The 18,675-nt window shown below is 35.6% G+C and overlaps 1 protein-coding gene across 5 annotated transcripts in view; it reads left to right on the top strand.

Moving 5' to 3' along the window:
• TTBK2 (tau tubulin kinase 2) overlaps window positions 1-18,675 on the top strand; it is a 159,293-nt gene that overhangs the window by 83,611 nt on the left and 57,007 nt on the right. For 3 of the 5 annotated variants that reach the window (XM_012442310.2, XM_064365957.1, XM_012442311.2), the window contains 2 exons: window positions 6,711-6,851; window positions 8,410-8,514. The exons of the other annotated variants lie outside the window; for them this stretch is intronic. In XM_012442310.2, coding sequence (XP_012297733.1) covers window positions 6,711-6,851; window positions 8,410-8,514 — 246 coding nt within the window. The remainder of the gene's footprint in view (window positions 1-6,710; window positions 6,852-8,409; window positions 8,515-18,675) is intronic. 5 annotated transcript variants of the gene reach the window in all.

The following is an 18,675-nucleotide window of genomic DNA, read 5'->3' as shown; positions in this document are numbered from 1 at the left end:
GTATTTCTTTTCATCTTAAGCAAACTTTGTTTTGGGTGTCTGTTTCTTTCTTTTCTTTTCTTTTTTTTTTTTTTTTTGAGACAGAGTCTTGTTCTGTCACCCAGTCTGGAGGTGTGCCCCACCATGCCCAGCTAATTTTTGTTTTTTTAGTAAAGATGGGGTTTCACCATGCTGGCCAGGCTGGTCTCAAAATCTTGACCTCAGGCGATCCACCCACCTTGGCCAAAAGTCCTGGGTTTACAGATGTGAACCACCACACCCAGCCTCTGAACCCTTTTAGGTAATTAATTTGGATCCTGCTTTCTCTCATTTTGGCTAGTAATAATATAACTTTTTGTGTGACATTTTATAGTTTTCATCTGGATTTATCATACATCTCTTTTGATCCTCACTATACCCCCATGAGGAGGAGAGAACAAGTTTTATTCTTGTTTGCACGTGGAGAGGCTGAGTCTCGAGGTTTGTGATTTATCTGGTACTAAGTTACTTGATGGGTGTTAAACCTTGGTGGAAGCTTGAAGCCAGTATTCTTTAGGCAGTAATAGGAGAAAACTGTTCATTTTGTCTCAGGTTACTACTGACTGGAGAATTATAGAAAGCAGGTTTTTTCTTTTGTCTGTGGAGTCTCTCTCAGCCTTAGCATATACTCATTTTCATTCTTGTACTTACCTAAATCTGACTTTCTGTAAATGGGAAAGCTCCTAGTACTGGGAAACCTAAGAGACTGGTGTATATTAAGCAATGATGGCCTTTGTAGCCTTTGGCAAGTTCTTATGGACTTGTCTAAGAACCTTTCCATTTGAATTGCATGCTTTTATTTTTTTCCTTTCATAAGAAAGTTAACCCATTTAAACTCCCATCTGTACAGTTTCTGGTTGACTTGATTTGGGACTAGGCTAAAGATGGTATAATCGGTAGAGCATATTTTCTCTTATTTGACATATGGGAGATAACTACTGGGTCTCCTCCATGTATTCAGCTTCCCACAGATAGTCCTAATTTTTTCTAAAAACTGTAAATTCATTATTCATAAGTTAAACTTGTTCTTTTCCTCCTGCTGATTCAGTTACATAATATCTGCCTTAAAAATTTTTAAGGAACGACCCTATCTCTGTAGTAGAAATTCTAACTATTTGCCATTAAAACGATTTTTAAAATCTTGCGGACCTCAAGCAGTTGTACATGTTTTTTTTTTTTTTCTCAATTCCCCTTGCAAGACCTTGGCCAGGTCTCATATAATATTTTGTCACCTTTGAAGCTTTATATGAGCATCTTTAGTATAACCAAAGGGTGATATATTGTGATAAGTACATCAACTACAGAGGTACAAAACATGTTTTCAAGTTCTATAGCCAGTACAACTGTAGATCTAGATTGCCTAACACCTTTTAAAAACTTTCTATTAGTACCTTTTAAAAACTTTCTATTATGGGAAAAATTAAACATGCACAAAGTAGAGAAAATAGTATAATTTGCACCTGTCTACTCATTACCCAGCTTCAACAACTATCAGTGTATGGCTAATCTTGTTTCAGGTATTTTCTCTTTCTCCTATCCCTCCCGAAATTGTAGCTAATCCAAGGCATATTTTATTTATATATACATTTCTAGGAGACCAGAACTCTTTTTTTCTCTTAAGTTAACCACAATACCTAATAATAATTCCTTAGTAATAGCGTAAATATCAAACCAGTCTTCAGATTTCCTTGATTGTCCATCTCTTTAATAACTTTTTTTTTTTTTTTTTTACATTTGGTTTATTTGAATTGGGTTCCAAATAGGGTTCACACATTGCTTATCTCTTAAGCCTCTTTTAATCTATTGGCTCTCCTTCTGTGTTTTATTTTCTTGCAATTTTCTTTTTGTTGTGTTTGTTGTTATTGATAAAAATGGAGGAATTTGATATGTACAAGTTACCATATTCTGGATTTTGCTGGTTTTTTCCCTGTCGTCTTTAATATGTATTTCTGTCACCTGTATTTTCTATAAATTGATGATGATATAAGATTCCAGTTTTGTTTTACTTTGTCAGGATACTTTAGAGGTGGGTTGTATGCTTCCTCTTGCATCACATCAGGAGGCAGTATCTGGTTGTCTCCCTTTTAGTGATGTTAAGATTGGTCAGTGGGTGCAGGCATTGTCAGCCTGGTCCATCCATTTTAAAGTTACCAATGGTTTTTCTCCTAATGGTTTTACAACCCATTTGTAATCATCATCCATTATTTTAATGGGGGTTGCAAATACAGTGTTCTATCATTTTTTTCCTTCTTTTATTAGCTAGAATTCTTCTTTAAAAGCCCTGTATTCACTATTAGGTTGTCGTCAAGTATATTTTATATAGGAAAGCTAGGACTACAACTTGAATATTTTATCAGCTTTTAGAATAATGAATTGGTTCTCTAATATAAACATATAATAAATATATAACTATATAATAAATCCATAAGTTCATGGATTTAACATGTTTGATATCTTTCAATTATTGCAGTTTTCTTTTTTTTGAGACAGAATCTCACTCTGTTGCCCAGGCTGGAGTGCAGTGGTATGATCTTGGCTCACTACAACCTCCACGTAGTGGGTTCAAGCAATTCTTCTGCCTCAGCCTCCCGAGTAGCTGGGATTACAGGCGTACACCACCATACCTGGCTAATTTTTGTATTTTTGGTAGAGATGAGGTTTCTCTATGTTGGCCAGGCTAGTCTTGAACTCTTAGCCTCAAGTGATCCACTCACCTTGGCCTCCCAAAGTGCTGGAACTACAGGCATGAGCCACTTTGTCTGGCCTACAGTTTTTTAAATATTAAAATTATCTCATCTTTTGCTACAAAGGCCTCCTTCAAGTTGGATCTGGATTCATTTTGTTAGGACTAGGCTGCAGCAGTCTTTGATAGCATTCTTATTTTTTGGTGCAACACTATGTACCAGGTTCATTCTGTATGTTTTATACTTCAGATCTGAAATCACCCATTCATTTCTCCATTAAACCTTGGTTCATTGTAATGGGAAATGATGTTTAGAGACCAAAGTCTAGATGATGTGGGTGTCTGTTGAAATTGCGTTGGTCATTTTTAATTCTTTTCAAGTGGATGGATTTAAGAAATACATTTAAAAAGAATGAGACAGTATGCCATGGTTCATATTGATGTTTCTAATTCAAATCTACAATGATATAATTGCTAATAACTTCTTATATTTTTATCTCTTTCCTTTTATACACTTTTGTGTGTGTGTGTGTGTGTGTGTGTGTGTGTGTGTGTATGTGAGAGATGAGGTCTTGTCCTGGCTGGAGCACAGTGGTGGCCTCTACCTCCTGGGATCAAGTGACCCTCTCACCTCACCTTCCTGAGTAGCTGGAACTACAAGTGTGTGCCACCATGCCCAGCTAATTTTTTAATACTTTGTTTAGATGAGGTCTCAGTATGTTGCCCAGGCTGGTCTTGAACTCCTGGGGTCAAGTGATCCTCCTGCCTTGGATTCCCAAAGTGTTGGGATTATAGATGTGAGCCACCACACCGGGCCTACACTTAATATATATAGATGAAATTGTATGATTAGAATTTACATGAAAATAATTCAGTATGTGTGGGTGGGAGGGGAGAGGATATGGATGGGGAGGTGAATAGTAGATGAAACAAGATTGGTCATGAATTGATAATTGTTAATTCTGGGTGACTAGTACATACATGAAGGTTCATTATATTATTTTGTCTCCTTTTGGGTATGTTTCATATCTTCAATTTAGAAACTCATTTGCATTTTTATTGAGATATTGTAAATTTATAGAGAAATGAACTTCTTTTATTCATTTCACATTACTATATATATTCTTCTTCCTTTTTTAAACAAATTATGGTGGCTTTTGACATATTTTATTAAAAATTTTTTATTTTTGGTTTGAGGATATATGTGAAGGTTTGTTATCTAGATAAACATGTGTCATGGGTGTTTTTTGTACATAATGTTATGTCACCCAGGTGTTAAGCTCAGTACCCAATAGTTATCTTTTCTGCTCTTCTCCCTCCTTCCACCCTCCCCCTCCAGTAGACACCAGTGTTTGATGTTTCTTCTTTGTGTTCCTAAGTTCTTGATTCTTCATTTTTTGATTGACAGTCAGTAAGATGACTGTACCATTATTTATGTAACTATTCATTTATTGATGTATTTATAATAGTACCCCCTTATCTGAGGAGATACTTTTTAAGGCTCCAAGTAGATGCCTAAAACCACAGATCATACTGAACCCTGGACATCTGGTAACTGATTGGGCCACTAAGTGATTAATGGGCAGGTAACAACATGTGTATATGCTGGACTAAAGGGATGATTTGTGTCCTGGGCCTGATGGAGCAGGTTGGTGTGAGATTTCATCACACTACTCAGAATGGCCTGTAATGTAAAACTTATTAACTGTTTATTTCTGGCATTTTCCATTTAATATTTTCAGACCATGGTTGACTGTGGGTAACTGGAACCAGTAAAGTAAAACCGTGGATAAAGTAAAACCATGTATAACCATAGATTGTTTACGATATTTCTGTGTAACAAATAATAATTCATTGGTAGTATTTACTTTAAAGTATAATTTAGTGGGTACTTGCATGTTTTTACCATGTTAATAACACTTTACCCCATACTCTTATCAGTCTTGTATTTACCTTCTCTGATTTTGTGAGTTGATATGTTAGGCTTATATTTTAAAATATTTAAATCTTTTAAAGTACTAATAATGTCATAAATCAAATTTAATTGATTTCCTTTTGAAAGTTTTTGTGGTGAAAGCCGTTTACAAATAAAGTTTCAATATTATCTTAGGTATATTTTTAGCAATCAAAATTTGGATTTTTGAAGAAAAAAACTATTGGAATACTAATAAAAGTTATTAGGTACTCTCACATGGTTATACAATTCACTGTTGTAGATGGCTACTTATTTTACATTTGCTAGGAGTGCGGGAACAACAAATTTCCTCACCATTAAAAATAATAACTAAGATAAATCCCAACTAATTTGTATTCTGAGAAAGCTGTATTTAAAAAAGAAGATATGAAATATGAAAGGATCCTGACTTTACTGCAATTTTTAAACTGTTAGGTTACTTGAGGAATACTTTGTATTTTATTTTGAATGATATTAATCTAAGAATTTATTACTTTTCAAAAGTGAATCAGTTATCTTTAGATGAAGTGATGGTATTAGTGGCATGGTACCCCTAAACATATATTATAAAATTTGGGGAATAGAGAGATTGGGATGTTTAAATCCCCTTGTGATCGGAGAGCCAGTCTTTTCTTTGGGAGGTGGTACTGTAAGGCCATGGTCCTGCTCTTTTCTGCTCTCCTTTTCAGACTACTGGTTTGTTGCCTAAGCAACAAGGAACTTTGGTGGAGCAGCATCACAAAAAAGCCTGTAGAAAAGCTCTGTGAAGGAGGACTGTAAAAGAACACTTTAAAGTCAGACAGAGTTAGATTTGAAAAACAGCTTTACATTAACAGGTTAACATTATTTAACCTCTTTAAGTCTCAGTTTTCTTATCTGTAAAACAGGCACAGGAACAACTTCTGTTTAGGGTACTGTGAGGCATCAATGCAATAATGAATGGCAGAAGCTGGATGTATTCATTGCTTTTTTATACTTCTACAAGTAAATTAAATGTTTGTCATATAATGTTTGGTCATAATAACAGTAGTTAGTATTTGTTGAGTACCTATTGTGTACCAGAGTATTCTAAAAACTTTATATGGGCCCAGGCACCGTGGCTTACACCTGCAGTTTCATTACAGGAGGCCAAGATGGGAGAATCACTTGAGGCAAGGAGTTTGAGACCAGCCTGGTCAACATAGTGAGACTCCATCTCTATTTTAAAAAATTAAAAACACACAAAAAAACTTTACATAGATCTTGTTTAATCCTCACAGAGCTCTGTGAGGTAGATTTTATTAGCTTGTTTTTATAAGAAAAGTGATTTAGGAAAGTTAAGTAGCTTGTATGAGAATATATATTAGGCAGTAATGAGGAATTACTGCCGTGTATGTGTGTGTGTGTGTGTGTGTGCATTATATATATTTGATCACATATTTTAAATAAATATAAATTTAGTGTATATTAATTACATATTTGATTACTTACATTTTAAATAATCAAGACTTTTTTGTTATGACATCAGAGATAAAGGGAAACATGATGAATCAGAAATATGATATGCTAAAAAACTGGTTATTCTAAAACTTATCTGAAACATTCATATGATTAAGACATCTGTTGAGTGAAAGGATCACAATTTGAGTAAAATTATTGCTGTTGGCTGGGCGTGGTAGTTCACACCTGTAATCCCAGTACTTTGGGAGGCCGAGGTGGGTGGATCACCTGAAGTCAGGAGTTCGAGACCAGCCTGACCAATGTGGTGAAACCCTGTCTCTACTAAAAATACAAAAAGTTGCTGGGCATGGTGGTGCACACCTGTAATCCCAGCTACTCAGGAGGCTGTGGCAGTAGTATCACTTGAACCTAGGAGGCAGAGGTTGCAGTGAGCTGAGATTGCACCATTGCATTTCAGCCTAGGCAACAGGAGCAAAACTCCATCTCAAAAAAAGAAAAAAAAATTATTGCTGTTTTACTGAAAACCTTTTTCAATGGCAAGTGAGTGATTTCCCAGTCTTCTCTTATAACATAGTTTTAGTACTGTATTTGAAAGTGTTTGTTTGATTTCCACAGGGTCGTAATCTGGCAGATCTTCGCCGTAGCCAGTCCCGAGGCACATTCACCATCAGTACTACTCTCCGGCTGGGTAGACAGATTTTGGAGTCTATAGAAAGCATTCATTCTGTGGGATTCTTGCACCGAGACATCAAACCAGTAGGAGCCTTTTCTATCCAGAGCACAGAATGAGTTTGATACTCTTAATGTTATGATGGGACACAATAAATTACAAATGTAGCTTTGTGTATTTGCTGTAGTTAGATACAAGGTCATATTTTCATTTCTATAGTAAGACCTGGAAGCAAAAATACAACTTAACTCTTAATTTTTTAAGTGATAATTACAAACTACAGCTTGTTTTCAGGAATTTTTCTCATACAATGAAAATAAAAAATGAGACTGGGGCAGTAACACATGCCCATAATCCCAGCTACTCAGGCGGCTGAAGCAGGATGATTTCTCGAGTGCAGGAGATGGAGGCTAGCGTGAGCTATGATCTCTCCTGTGTATAGCCACTGCACTCCAGCCTGGGCAGCATAGTGAGACCCTATTTGACTATTATTATGTGTGCTAACATTGCCAGTTACTTAGCCTTATGCCTAAATTGGCATTATTCCCTGGTTTCTTACATATATATATATATATATATATATATATATATTAGTTTAAAAATTATATATGTTGCTTTCAGTTGTTCATACTGTGTTCTTGAAGTATTTGTTAAGTCAAAAGTTCTATTTATAAGAAATCATCAGCTGTGAAAGACCTTATTTTTCTCCTGAGTGCTACTATGGAAATATAGTTGGGTTTTTATTTGCTAATCTTTTTTTCTTAGAAATAGTCATTTCCATAACTGTGAAATAGGCTTTTCTGTCCTTTTCAGTGTTTAATCAAACACTGAAACATTCATTAGGTGAAATGACCCATTTCTGATATACTGTATTTACTATAAATTTATCATATGTTGGTACAGTTGAAAAGTATAACCATCTGTTGTTACATGACTTCTAAAATTAGTTTACGTGAAAATGCTAACTAAATTTGATATTGTAGAGTCAGTCTATTTCTATGCATCATTATTTGAGAACCATGGTGATTGGAAGAGTTTGTTTTTTATCAGAAAGCTCTCTAAGTAGAATAATTTTTTTAAAAAAATGACAGTTTTGGTAACAATTTTGCTTTTACCTCGACAAGTCCTCTTACTTACATACTCATGTTTGCATTTGTGGTCATTTAATATTACATTGATTTTCATTAGGGAAAGAATACAAAGTATATTTTTCTTAAGTCTGTTTTGAATGTTTCTATAAATTGTATTTTAACTTTGGACTTAGTGAAATTCAGCTTTATGATGCTTATAGGAAATTCTTTAAAATTTCTATTTTTTTTTAAGTAGGGGTTGGGTTGTCATTTAGGCATTAACTTAGACTAGAATTTCAAGAACTTAGAGTTCCAAGTCGTTAATGTTGTCGTGTGTGTAACCTTAGTCACTTACATTCTTTTTTGCTCAGAGTTTACCTGATATTAGGCATTAGTAGAACCCAAAACGAAATCATATTTTAATACCTACTAAATGTCATTGACTATAATAGTATATTTGGAACATGTGTGTTATATAGAGCTTAACTAGAAGAAGGCTTAAAATGTAGGAATAATAAAATGTAAAGGTTAAGTATTATAAGAATGTGTATATTTTTCTTCCTTATTTTTCTAGTCGAACTTCGCTATGGGTCGCTTTCCTAGTACATGTAGGAAATGTTACATGCTTGATTTTGGCTTGGCTCGACAATTTACCAATTCCTGTGGTGACGTCAGACCAGTAAGATTTTTCATATTACTATCAAATATTTGATAATTACCCTGGTATTTATAGTATCACACTTTTAAAATAATGCTAATTATGTATCCTAATGGATATTATCTAAGAAGTGCCATATACATTTAATGATTAAATTATAGAATGACAATAAATTTTATTATTGAAATTTGTGGCTTTAAAAAATGTACATTAGAGGGAGTTTTAGAGTGGTCTTAGAGTAAGAACACATGCTGACCCTTTGAGATTAGGGGTCGTTTTTGCAGTATGAGACCCTTTCTACATACTATAATTCTATTTCAGTTATTGTACTTTTCAACTCCCAATTTTCCACTTTGTTCTCTTCATTGATATTCTCTATTTGATGTGACACTGTCATCACATTTTCTTTTACTTGTTTAATCAAGCTCTCCTTTAGTTCTGAAAACATATTTATAATGGCTACTTTGAAATCTTTTTCTGTTAGATCCAATACCTGGTCACTTTCACAGGCAGTTTCTGTTGCCTGTGTTTTACTGCCTATGTATGGGTCATACTTTCCTGTTTCTTTGCATGCCTCATGATTTTTTGTTGGAAACTGGGCATTTTAGGTAATATATTACAGCAACTCTGGGTATTGGTCTCCCTCTTCGAGTGCTTGTTTTTTTTTGTTTAGTGGCTGACAGGATCATTGTAGTGAAATCTATTCCATTCTCCTCCCTCCCCACCAACCATACACACAGTGTTAAGACTCTGTTGTTGCTCTTCAGGGAGGTGCATCTTTGGGTATGACCACAATTACACTGTGGTGATAGTGGTACCAGTAAGGCTCACTTCTGCACTTTCCTTGGCCACATCTAGCTGTTGAACTTCACTAATTGCAGGCCAGTTACTTTATTTTTATAACAATATCTTAGGGGCATAAATATCTGGACTAACAAATTTAATCAAATTGTGGCTTCTAAAATGGAATCGTTTCTGAAGTCAGTGATTGATCATTGTTCTGACGTCAGGTCTTTCAGGTAGCTTTTTCCCCCTAGTTCTCTCCTGCCCAGCTATTCTCTAGGTTGTATCTTCAGTGAATTTCCTCCCAGTTCCCTTTACCACAACCTCTATTTATGATAGGGCTTTTAGGTTTGTAAAAAGAAAACATTAGGCAAACAATTTAACAGAGATAAGTTGAGCAAAGAATGATTCATGAATCATGTGGCCCCCCAGAATGAGAATACGTCAGAGTGACTCTGGCGCTGCCACATGGTTGGATAACATGTATGAATATAAAAAGTAAAATGAGTACAGAAAATGTAAGTGAAGTACAGAAATAGCTGGATTGGTTACAGCAGGGCATTTGCCTTATTTGAACCTGTTTTGGACAGTTGGTTGCTTGTGGTTGGTTGAGACTTGGCTATTTGTTATAAAAGTAGTTTACAGTCTACACATCAAGTTAGGTTACCATCATTATGTATGGAGAAACCTCTAGGCCAGTTGTAAAACACATACAGAGGCAGTTTTAGGCCAAACTTAATTTAACAATAAAATAAAACATAGATGTCACTCTGTCAGTTTTGTAAATGGACTGATTTGGTCTGGGATTCACAAGTCTTATTTAGTCTTAGCTCCTGTCTGTTTTGGGGTCTGTCTGCTTCTTTAAAGTTTGGTTTGATGAAATAAATAATAAATAGAAAATAAAAAATAGATATAAATAAAAAATAAATGTAAAAATAAATGTATGAAATTAATTTCATACTTTTTTGGATTATGATTGAAATAAATTTCTCATATTGTTCTACTAATGTAAAATCAAAAGTTGACTTTGTAGATTTGTTTCATATGCACAATTTTTTATTTATTGCCAGGAAACTTGAATTGGTTGTTTAGATTGTCTGGGTATACCATCATGTTATCTACAGAAATTTATATTTTGATTTTGTTCATTTTGTCTTGCTATATATATATTCCAGAAGACTATAAAAACATATTAAGAAATCAAGGAAGAATAATCAAACATCACTGGCCTCCATCTAGGTTAAGAAACGGCATATTTCTACCTTAGAAACATGCTGTGCGTCCTTTCCTGATCATAGCCCTTTTTCTTCTTCAAGCAGCACTGACAAATGGAGCTTACTATGATGATAGCAATGTTTTGTATTTGTACTGTTTTATATGGTAACCACTAGATACATGTAGCTATAGAGCACTTGGATTGTTGCCAGAACAAATAAGGAACTGAATTTTATTTTATTTTTTTGAGATGGAGTCTCACTCTGTCACCCAAGCTGGAGTGCAGTAGCGCCATCTCAACTCACTGCAACCTTTGCCTCCCAGGTTCAAGGGATTCTCCTGCCTCAGCCTCCCAAGTATCTGGGAATACAGGTGCCTGCCACCATACCTGGCTAATTTCTTTTTGTGTTTTTAGTAGAGACAGGGTTTCACCATGTTAGCCAGGCTGGTCTTGAACTCCTGACCTCAAGGGATTCACCCTCTTCAGCCTCCTGAAGTGCTGGGATTATAGGCATGAGCCACTGCACCTGGCCCAGGAACTGAATTATAAATTTCATTTAATTTTAAGTGGCTATCATATTAGCCAGTGCAGTCCTTAACATAACCTTCATTCTATATTTTGCATTAACTGGTTTCTTTCTTTTCCTTCTTCTCTTTTCTGCAGATCTTGAGGGTACTTGTTTGGGAGTTAGGGAGCAAATGCAGATAGCCACCATGACAGGCCTTCATGTTTAGTTTATAAATGTAACCCAATCTACTTTTAATTTTTATCGAGTCCCTCTCTCCTTCTATTCCTCTCATATTTCCCTCTGCTTTTTAAATTTATTATGTTTATTATTTAAAGAGACAGGATCTTGCTCTGTTGTACAGGTGGGAGTGCAATGGTGCAATCAAAACTCATTGTAGCCTCAAACACCTGGGCTCAGGTGAACTTCCTGCCTCAGCTTCCCAGAGTTCTGGAATTACAGTTGTGAGCCGCCACACCTGGCCTCCTCTGCTTTTTTAATTATTTAATTATTATTATTATTTTTTTTTGAGATGGAGTCTTGCTCTGTCACCGAGGCTGGAGTGCAATGGTGCAATCTCGGTTCACTGCAACCTCCGCCTCCCAGGTTCAAGTGATTCTCCTGCCTCAGCCTCCTGAGTAGCCAGGATTACAGGCATGTGCCACCATGCCTGGCTAATTTTTGTATTGTTAGTAGAGATGGGGATTCACCATCTTGGCCAGGCTGGTCTTGAACTCCTGACCGCAGGTGATCTGCCCTCCTCAGCCTCCCAAAGTGCTGGGATTACAGGTGTGAGCCACTGTGCCTGGCCTCCCTCTACTTTATTTTAAAAAGACAATTTTATTTATATGCACTATACCTTTAAAGCTTATCATTTTTCTTAAAATGTTTACAGATAACCAATACTGGTTTTTTTGTTTTCTTGTTTGTTTTTTGTTTTTCCCCCTGATTTGGTGTATATTGTCCTTTTATTATTTTTAACTTCTGTTTTGGGTTTGGGGGTACATGTGCAAGTTTGTTATATAGAGAAACTTGTGCCATGGGGGTTGCTTATATAGATTATTTCGTCACCCGGGTACTAAGCCTAGTACCCAATAGTTATCTTTTCTGCCCCTTTCTTTCCTCCCACCCTCCACCCTCAAGTGGGCCCCAGTGTCTGTTGTTGCCTTTTTGTCTGTGAGTTCTCATCATAACAAATACTGTTTTATTATCACAGTAATTACTCTGTTGGCTGATCAATATGTAATAGTAGTTGGTCTGTTAATTGAAAAGATTTGTTAAGGATGAGTAATCATGACATATTACTTTAAGCATTTTTTATATTTTTCTTTGTTTTGTAGGTCGTTTTGTTTTCAAATAGTTAAGACTCATACAAAGTTACAAAAATGGTACCTCCATCCAGCTTCCCACAGTGATAATACCTTACATAATCATAGTACATTGTCAAAACTGGGAAATTGATGTTGGTATGATATTATTAACTCAACTACAGAGTTTGATTTTACCAGGTTCAACCTGCATGTTTTGGTGGGGTGGAGTGGTATATGAAATTTTATCACATGTATAGATTCATGTGATAAATTCATAGAATCAACTTCTGTAGTTTGAATGTTTGTCCTATCCAAATCTCATGTTGAAATTTGATTCCTGGCTGGGGGCAGTGACTCATGCCTGTAATGCCAGCACTTTGGGAGACAGAGGCAGGCAGATCACAAGGTCAGGAGTTCGAGACCAGCCTGACCAACCTGGTGAAACCACGTCTCTACTAAAAATACAAAAATTAGCCAGGCCTGGTAGCATGCACCTGTAATCCCAGCTACTCAGGAGGCTGAGATAGGAGAATTGCTTGATCCTGGAAGGCAGAGGTTGTAGTGAGCTGAGATCACACCACTGCACTCCAGCCTGAGCAGCAGAATGAGACTTTGTCTCAAAAAAAAAAAAAAAGAAAAGAAAAGAAAAAGAAATTTGATTCTCAATCCTGGAAGTGAGGCCTAATGGCCAGTGTTTGGATCATGGTATGGATCACTCATGAATAGATCACTCCTCTCCCTTGGGAGTTGGGGGGTCATGAGTTGTCACTTTTTTCGTTTTTATGAGAGCTGGTTGTTAAAAAGAGCCTGGCCCCTTCACTCACCTTCTTGCTTCCTTTCTTACCATGTGTCCTCTGCACATGCCTCCTCTGATTTGCCTTCCACCATAGTGGAAGTAGCCTGAAGCCCTCACCAGAAACAGATGCTGGACCATGTTTCTTGTACAACCTGCATGCAGAACTGTGAACCAAATAGACCTCTTTTCTTTATAAATTTTCAGCCTCAGATATTCTTTATAGCAGGGATGTCCAATCTTTTGGCTTCCCTGGGCCACATTGGAAGAAGAAGAATTGTCTTGGGCCACACATAAAATATACTAACAATAGCTGATGAGCTAAAAAAAAAGAAAAAATCACAAAAAAGAATGTTTTAGGAAAGTTTACGAAATTGTATTGGGTTGTGTTCAAAGCCATCCTGGGCCGCATATTGGGCAAGCTTGTTTTATAGCAGCATAAATGGACTAAGACATCAACAACATAATCTAGATACAAAACTATTATATCCCCATGAAGGAACTTCCTCAAAACATAAATGTATATTTATTTACCAATCTTGTGGTGTAGGACCATCAGTCAGAAGGCATTACAGAAGGAATGATGGAGTGTTACTCCAGTGTGTTGTTTATGAAGCTGGTTTTGAGAGCCTCTATTCTATATCACCTTTAAGATGTATTAGTTACATTAAATTGGGTTGTGAGGGACAAAGAAGTTCTAAACTAAATATATTACAATACTTTGATTCATAATTTCAGAATTGAACTTCTATTTACCTGATGATTTGAATCTGGCCGTTCATTTTTTGTATGTGTCCTGCTTTTAAGGCATTTCCCAGTTTCAGCCCTTCATCTGGCATCTCACACTGGCTCTTTGTGTCGAAGCTCTTGGAGTGACATGTTTTCTCCTGTTGCTTACTTCCTAACCATTCACCTGAAACTTCCAGTGCCTAGGACTGTAGTAACCTACATAAGAAAAAATTTCAGTCTTTTTTCTCAGTTAGTGTTTCAGAATCTCAGCTGAATTAAGATATTTTCTTAATTCCATTGGGAGTTCTATTACATAGTTCTTGCATTTTTTTCCCTGATCGTTTCTCTTTTGTTAGCAATAGTCCAGGGCTCATTCCTAGAGTCATTCTCTTCTTTCTTGATTTATTCTCCTAGGAGTTCATCCTGTCTCTAACATACATTCCCTCCTTTACATTCACATTGCTTCTGCCCTTGTACTAGTTTTGTTGTTTCTTGTTTTAATTATTAAAATAGTTTCCTCACTCGTCTGTCTTCTCCTTTTAGTCTGTCTATTACACTTCCACCAGAGTCAGCATCTATCCAGAGCATTTTCTCAATCGTGTTACTTTCCAACCTAAAAATATTTGATGAATTCCAATTATATACATGTTATAAACCAAATTAAAGTAGACCTTAATTTGACCTTTTTTGTTGTTGTTGTTGTATTTTTTTATTTTTATTTTTATTTTTAGTAGAGACGAGGTTTCACCATGTTGGCCAGGATGGTCTCGATCTCTTGACCTCGTGATCTGCCCACCTTGACCTCCCAAAGTGCTGGGATTACAGGTGTGTGCCACCGCGCCTGGCCTTAATGTGACATTTAAGTACTTCCTTAATCTGACTTCTACCTGCTTGTCTGTTATTTTCTCTCACAGTCTGCTACAGTATACCAGTTATTTTTCTCTAACACCAATAGTACTTTCCTACCTCTTTGCATTGTTCACCATTTTCTTTTTACCTAAAATGAATCTCATTTTTCCTATTGTAATTCTGTTAGTCCTTCAATTTATTTTTTCTCTTTTGTTTTCATTTGAATATTTAGGTATCAAATAAAATATGCTCATAGATTGTTAAAATGCTCATAGATTGTTAAATACTCTCACTTTTTACTTTATTTTTCTTTCAAAATGTTTTAAATATAAATTTTGAATAGGTAATATATTCATGTGATGCAAAAATTAAAGAATTAAAAATGTATCAAAACTAAACATTTCTGCTCTTTGAAAGACACTGTTAAGCAAATGAAAAGACAAGACACAGATGAGGAAAAATATTTGCAGAATGCACATCTGATAAAGGATTTATATCCAGGATCTGTTGACAATTCATACAACTCAATAAAAAGAAAACAACACAATAAAAATGGGCTAAAGATTTGAATAGACATTTTATCAAAGAAGAGATACAAATGGCATATAAACATATTAAGAGATGGTAAATATCATTAGTTATTAGGGAAATGCAAATTAAAACCCTGGCAAGATACCACTATGTATCAATTAGAATGGTTAAAACAAAAACCATACAATACTAAGTGCTGATGAGGGACAGAAATCATTGGTTGTCAGAGACTGGGGTGGGAGGGATTGACTCAAATGAGTATTAAGGAAACCTCTTGGAGTGATGGAAATATTTTTTATCTTAATTGTGGTGTAGTTATATGACTTTATATCTTAGTCAAAACTCATAGTTAATGTGTATACGTAAAGTAGGAATTTTACTGTAAGTAAATTATACCTCACTAATTAAAAGTAAAGTAAATTAAACCTGACTTGAAAAGAAATTAAAAAGTAAACAGTGAAATCTCCATTTTACCTCTGCCTATTCCAGATTTACTCATTTCTTGTACCATCTCTGATTCTTACCCGTATTCCCCATGTTCATCTTTAGGTGGCTGTACTGTTTACTAGCTTCTTAATGTGTTCTTCCAGAATTTCTTTATTCACATACAACAAATACAAATGAACATTCCTCTTTTTCCCTTTTTGATTCAAAATCTAGCATGATATACATTTTATACTGTTATGTTTTTCCCTTGACAGTGTATCCAGATGATCTTTCCATGTTGGTGTATAGAACTTCCTCTTTATGTTTTTTTTTTTTCTTTTAGATAGGGTCTTGCTTTGTCACCCAAGCTGGAGTGGAGTGGCACAGTCGAAGCTCACTACACCCATAGCTCAGTGGTCCTCCTACTGCATCCTCCCAAGTAGCTGGTAGCTGGGGCTATAGATGTGTGCCACCATGCCCAGCTATTTCTTTTTTTTTTTTCTTTTTTTTTTTTAGGGATAGGGTCTCACTATGTTGCCCAGGCTGGTCTTGATCTCCTAGCCTCAAGTGATCCTCCTGCCTTAGCCTCCCAAATTTCTGGAATTATAGGCATGAACTACTGTGCCTGGCCCCTCTTTTTTTTTTTTTTTTTGGCAGCTTCAAAATGTATTCCATTATTTGGGCATTCTATAATTTATTTAATCATTGTCTCCTATTGGCAGATATTTAGGTTGCACTGATCTTTTGCTATCACAAACACCGATGGTAGTGAATGACTTTGTACATCCACTATTTTTGTACAAATACAAGTATATCTCTGAGATAAATTTCCAGAAGTGAAATTGTGGGACAAAGTGAATATATGCATTTACAGTTTTGATAAATATTGCCAAAGTGCCATGAATTGAGGAAGTTTCAAGAGATTATTTGTTTCAAGACCCTGTAAAGTGCTGCCTATTCTTAAGACTTGTCCTTCTTCCCTCCTACTACATGGAACTAATCCTTACCACTCTTGAGTGTTTATATCTCATTGTGCTTCACTAATGGTATTCATCATAATCTGCTTTAAATTGGAATCATTTGCATATGTGGTAGTTTTTCCTCAGTTGGGTTTGAGTTGTCTTTACTACATTTAATAAGGTAATTGAATTTCCTTGATCTGATATTATTTCCTTTTTTTATTATTAGAATTAGATATGCAAACATATTATTTATTTGACTACTTATGTCAAGATTTCTCTAAACAACTGATTTATCTTTACCTATATTTCAGCCTTTCCATGGCAGAAGTAAGGTCAGAGCCAGGCCATGGAAACTCTTAAGTAGAAAGAGTCTCCTGGGCTTATCTTGGCTAGAATCCATCAGGGAGAAGTCTAGATGCCCAATCAACTGTGGACTAGGCTGCAGAATGTGATAATAAGTCTGGAGATTTTCATTCTGACAGTTACTAGAATGAAAATAATTGGGCAAAATTACATAACACAAAAAAAATTTATGTTAGCTAAAGGCTCTTGTCAGTTAATGAATAAAAGTATAACCTCTGAAATGTCATTTACCAAAAAAGTTTCAGAGTAGACTTTCATATATTTTCTTAGATATTTTCTTCTAAAAAAGAGAACTCTAACCTTAGTTCCGTCAACCAAATTGAGAATATTAGGTATTCCTGTTAATAATGATGTCTTAGGAAAATATTGAGATCCACTGACTGTAATTGTCAATGAAAATAACGGGGAGTTTTTAAAGATTGCAGGAACTTTTCAATAATGACACTTGCCATTAAATAGAGAATATTTTAAAATAGTTGTCTTAAAAACAGAACAAAAGTAAAGGGAAAAAGTATTTAGTAAAGGAAGAAGTGAAATGGCCAACTTGATTAAACACAGATTACCGAAATGAGCCAATGGAGGAAGAACACATAGATTGTTTATGTTATGCAATAACATATGACCAAATGATTCTGGTAAGGATTTGTAAAATAACATTTACTGTCATCTTTTCTGACTACAAAAGTAATTGTTAATTGAGGAAAGTTTGATATTACTTAAGAAAAAAACCCCAAAAATTATACTAATGGAAAGTTTGACTATAATCATTTTCAAGTTTGTCAGTTTTCATATTGAGCTACAGTGCCACCCACGAATCATCAGGATACAGACTTGATTATTCTGGAGCAGTAGAACGGAAACAATGTCGACAGACCTTAGCTGATGTCTGGTTTTATTATTTACTGATTTTTGTATCTTTAGACAAGTTACATACCTCTCAGAGCCTGTATCTATGTTTGTAAAATGAGCAAGACAAAGACCCTGCCCACACAGAGTTTAAATTCCATGGACTAAAAGAAGACAGGCAATAAACAAATTAAAATTGATTAACCCTATGTGGTGGCGTACTCCAGTAGTACCAGCTACTTGGGAGGCTGAGGCAGGATGATCATTTGAGCCCAGGAGGCTGCTGTGAACTGTGATTATACCACTGCATTCCAGCCTGGGCCACAGAGTGACCTCATCTCCTAAAAAAAAAATTAAAGTCTAAACAAATGGGCGATAAACAGAATAAGAATATAAATAAAATTGGCTGGGCACAGTGGCTTACACCTGTAATCCCAGCACTTTGGGAGGCCAAGGCGGGCGGATCATGAGGCCAGGAGTTCAAGACCAGCCTGGCCAGTATGGTCCTGTCTCTACTAATAATACAAAAATTAGCCGGGCGTAGTGGTGCACGCTTGTAATCCCAGCTACTCAGGAGGCTGAGGCAGAAGAATAGCTTGAACCCGGGAGGTGGAGTTGCAGTGAGCTGAGATTGCATGACTGCACTCCAGCCTGGGCAACAGAGCAAGACTCCCATCTCAAAAAAAAAAAAATATATATATATATATAAATAAAATTGATTTGGGTGTAATAAAGGTATTATAAGAAAGAAATAAAAAAGAAGAAAGAAAGAAAGCAGAGTAAAAGAATAGAGTGGAACTACAGATGGGGGTAGTAGTATTTTAGATTACAGTGATTAAGGAAAGTTTTTTTGAGGAAATGACATTTCA

Source organism: Aotus nancymaae, unplaced genomic scaffold (assembly GCF_030222135.1).
Source record: "Aotus nancymaae isolate 86718 unplaced genomic scaffold, 86718_ANA_hifiasm-v0.15.2.pri h1tg000062l, whole genome shotgun sequence".
Classification (NCBI taxonomy): Eukaryota; Metazoa; Chordata; class Mammalia; order Primates; family Aotidae; genus Aotus; species Aotus nancymaae.
This window is presented reverse-complemented; position numbering and strand designations above follow the sequence as displayed.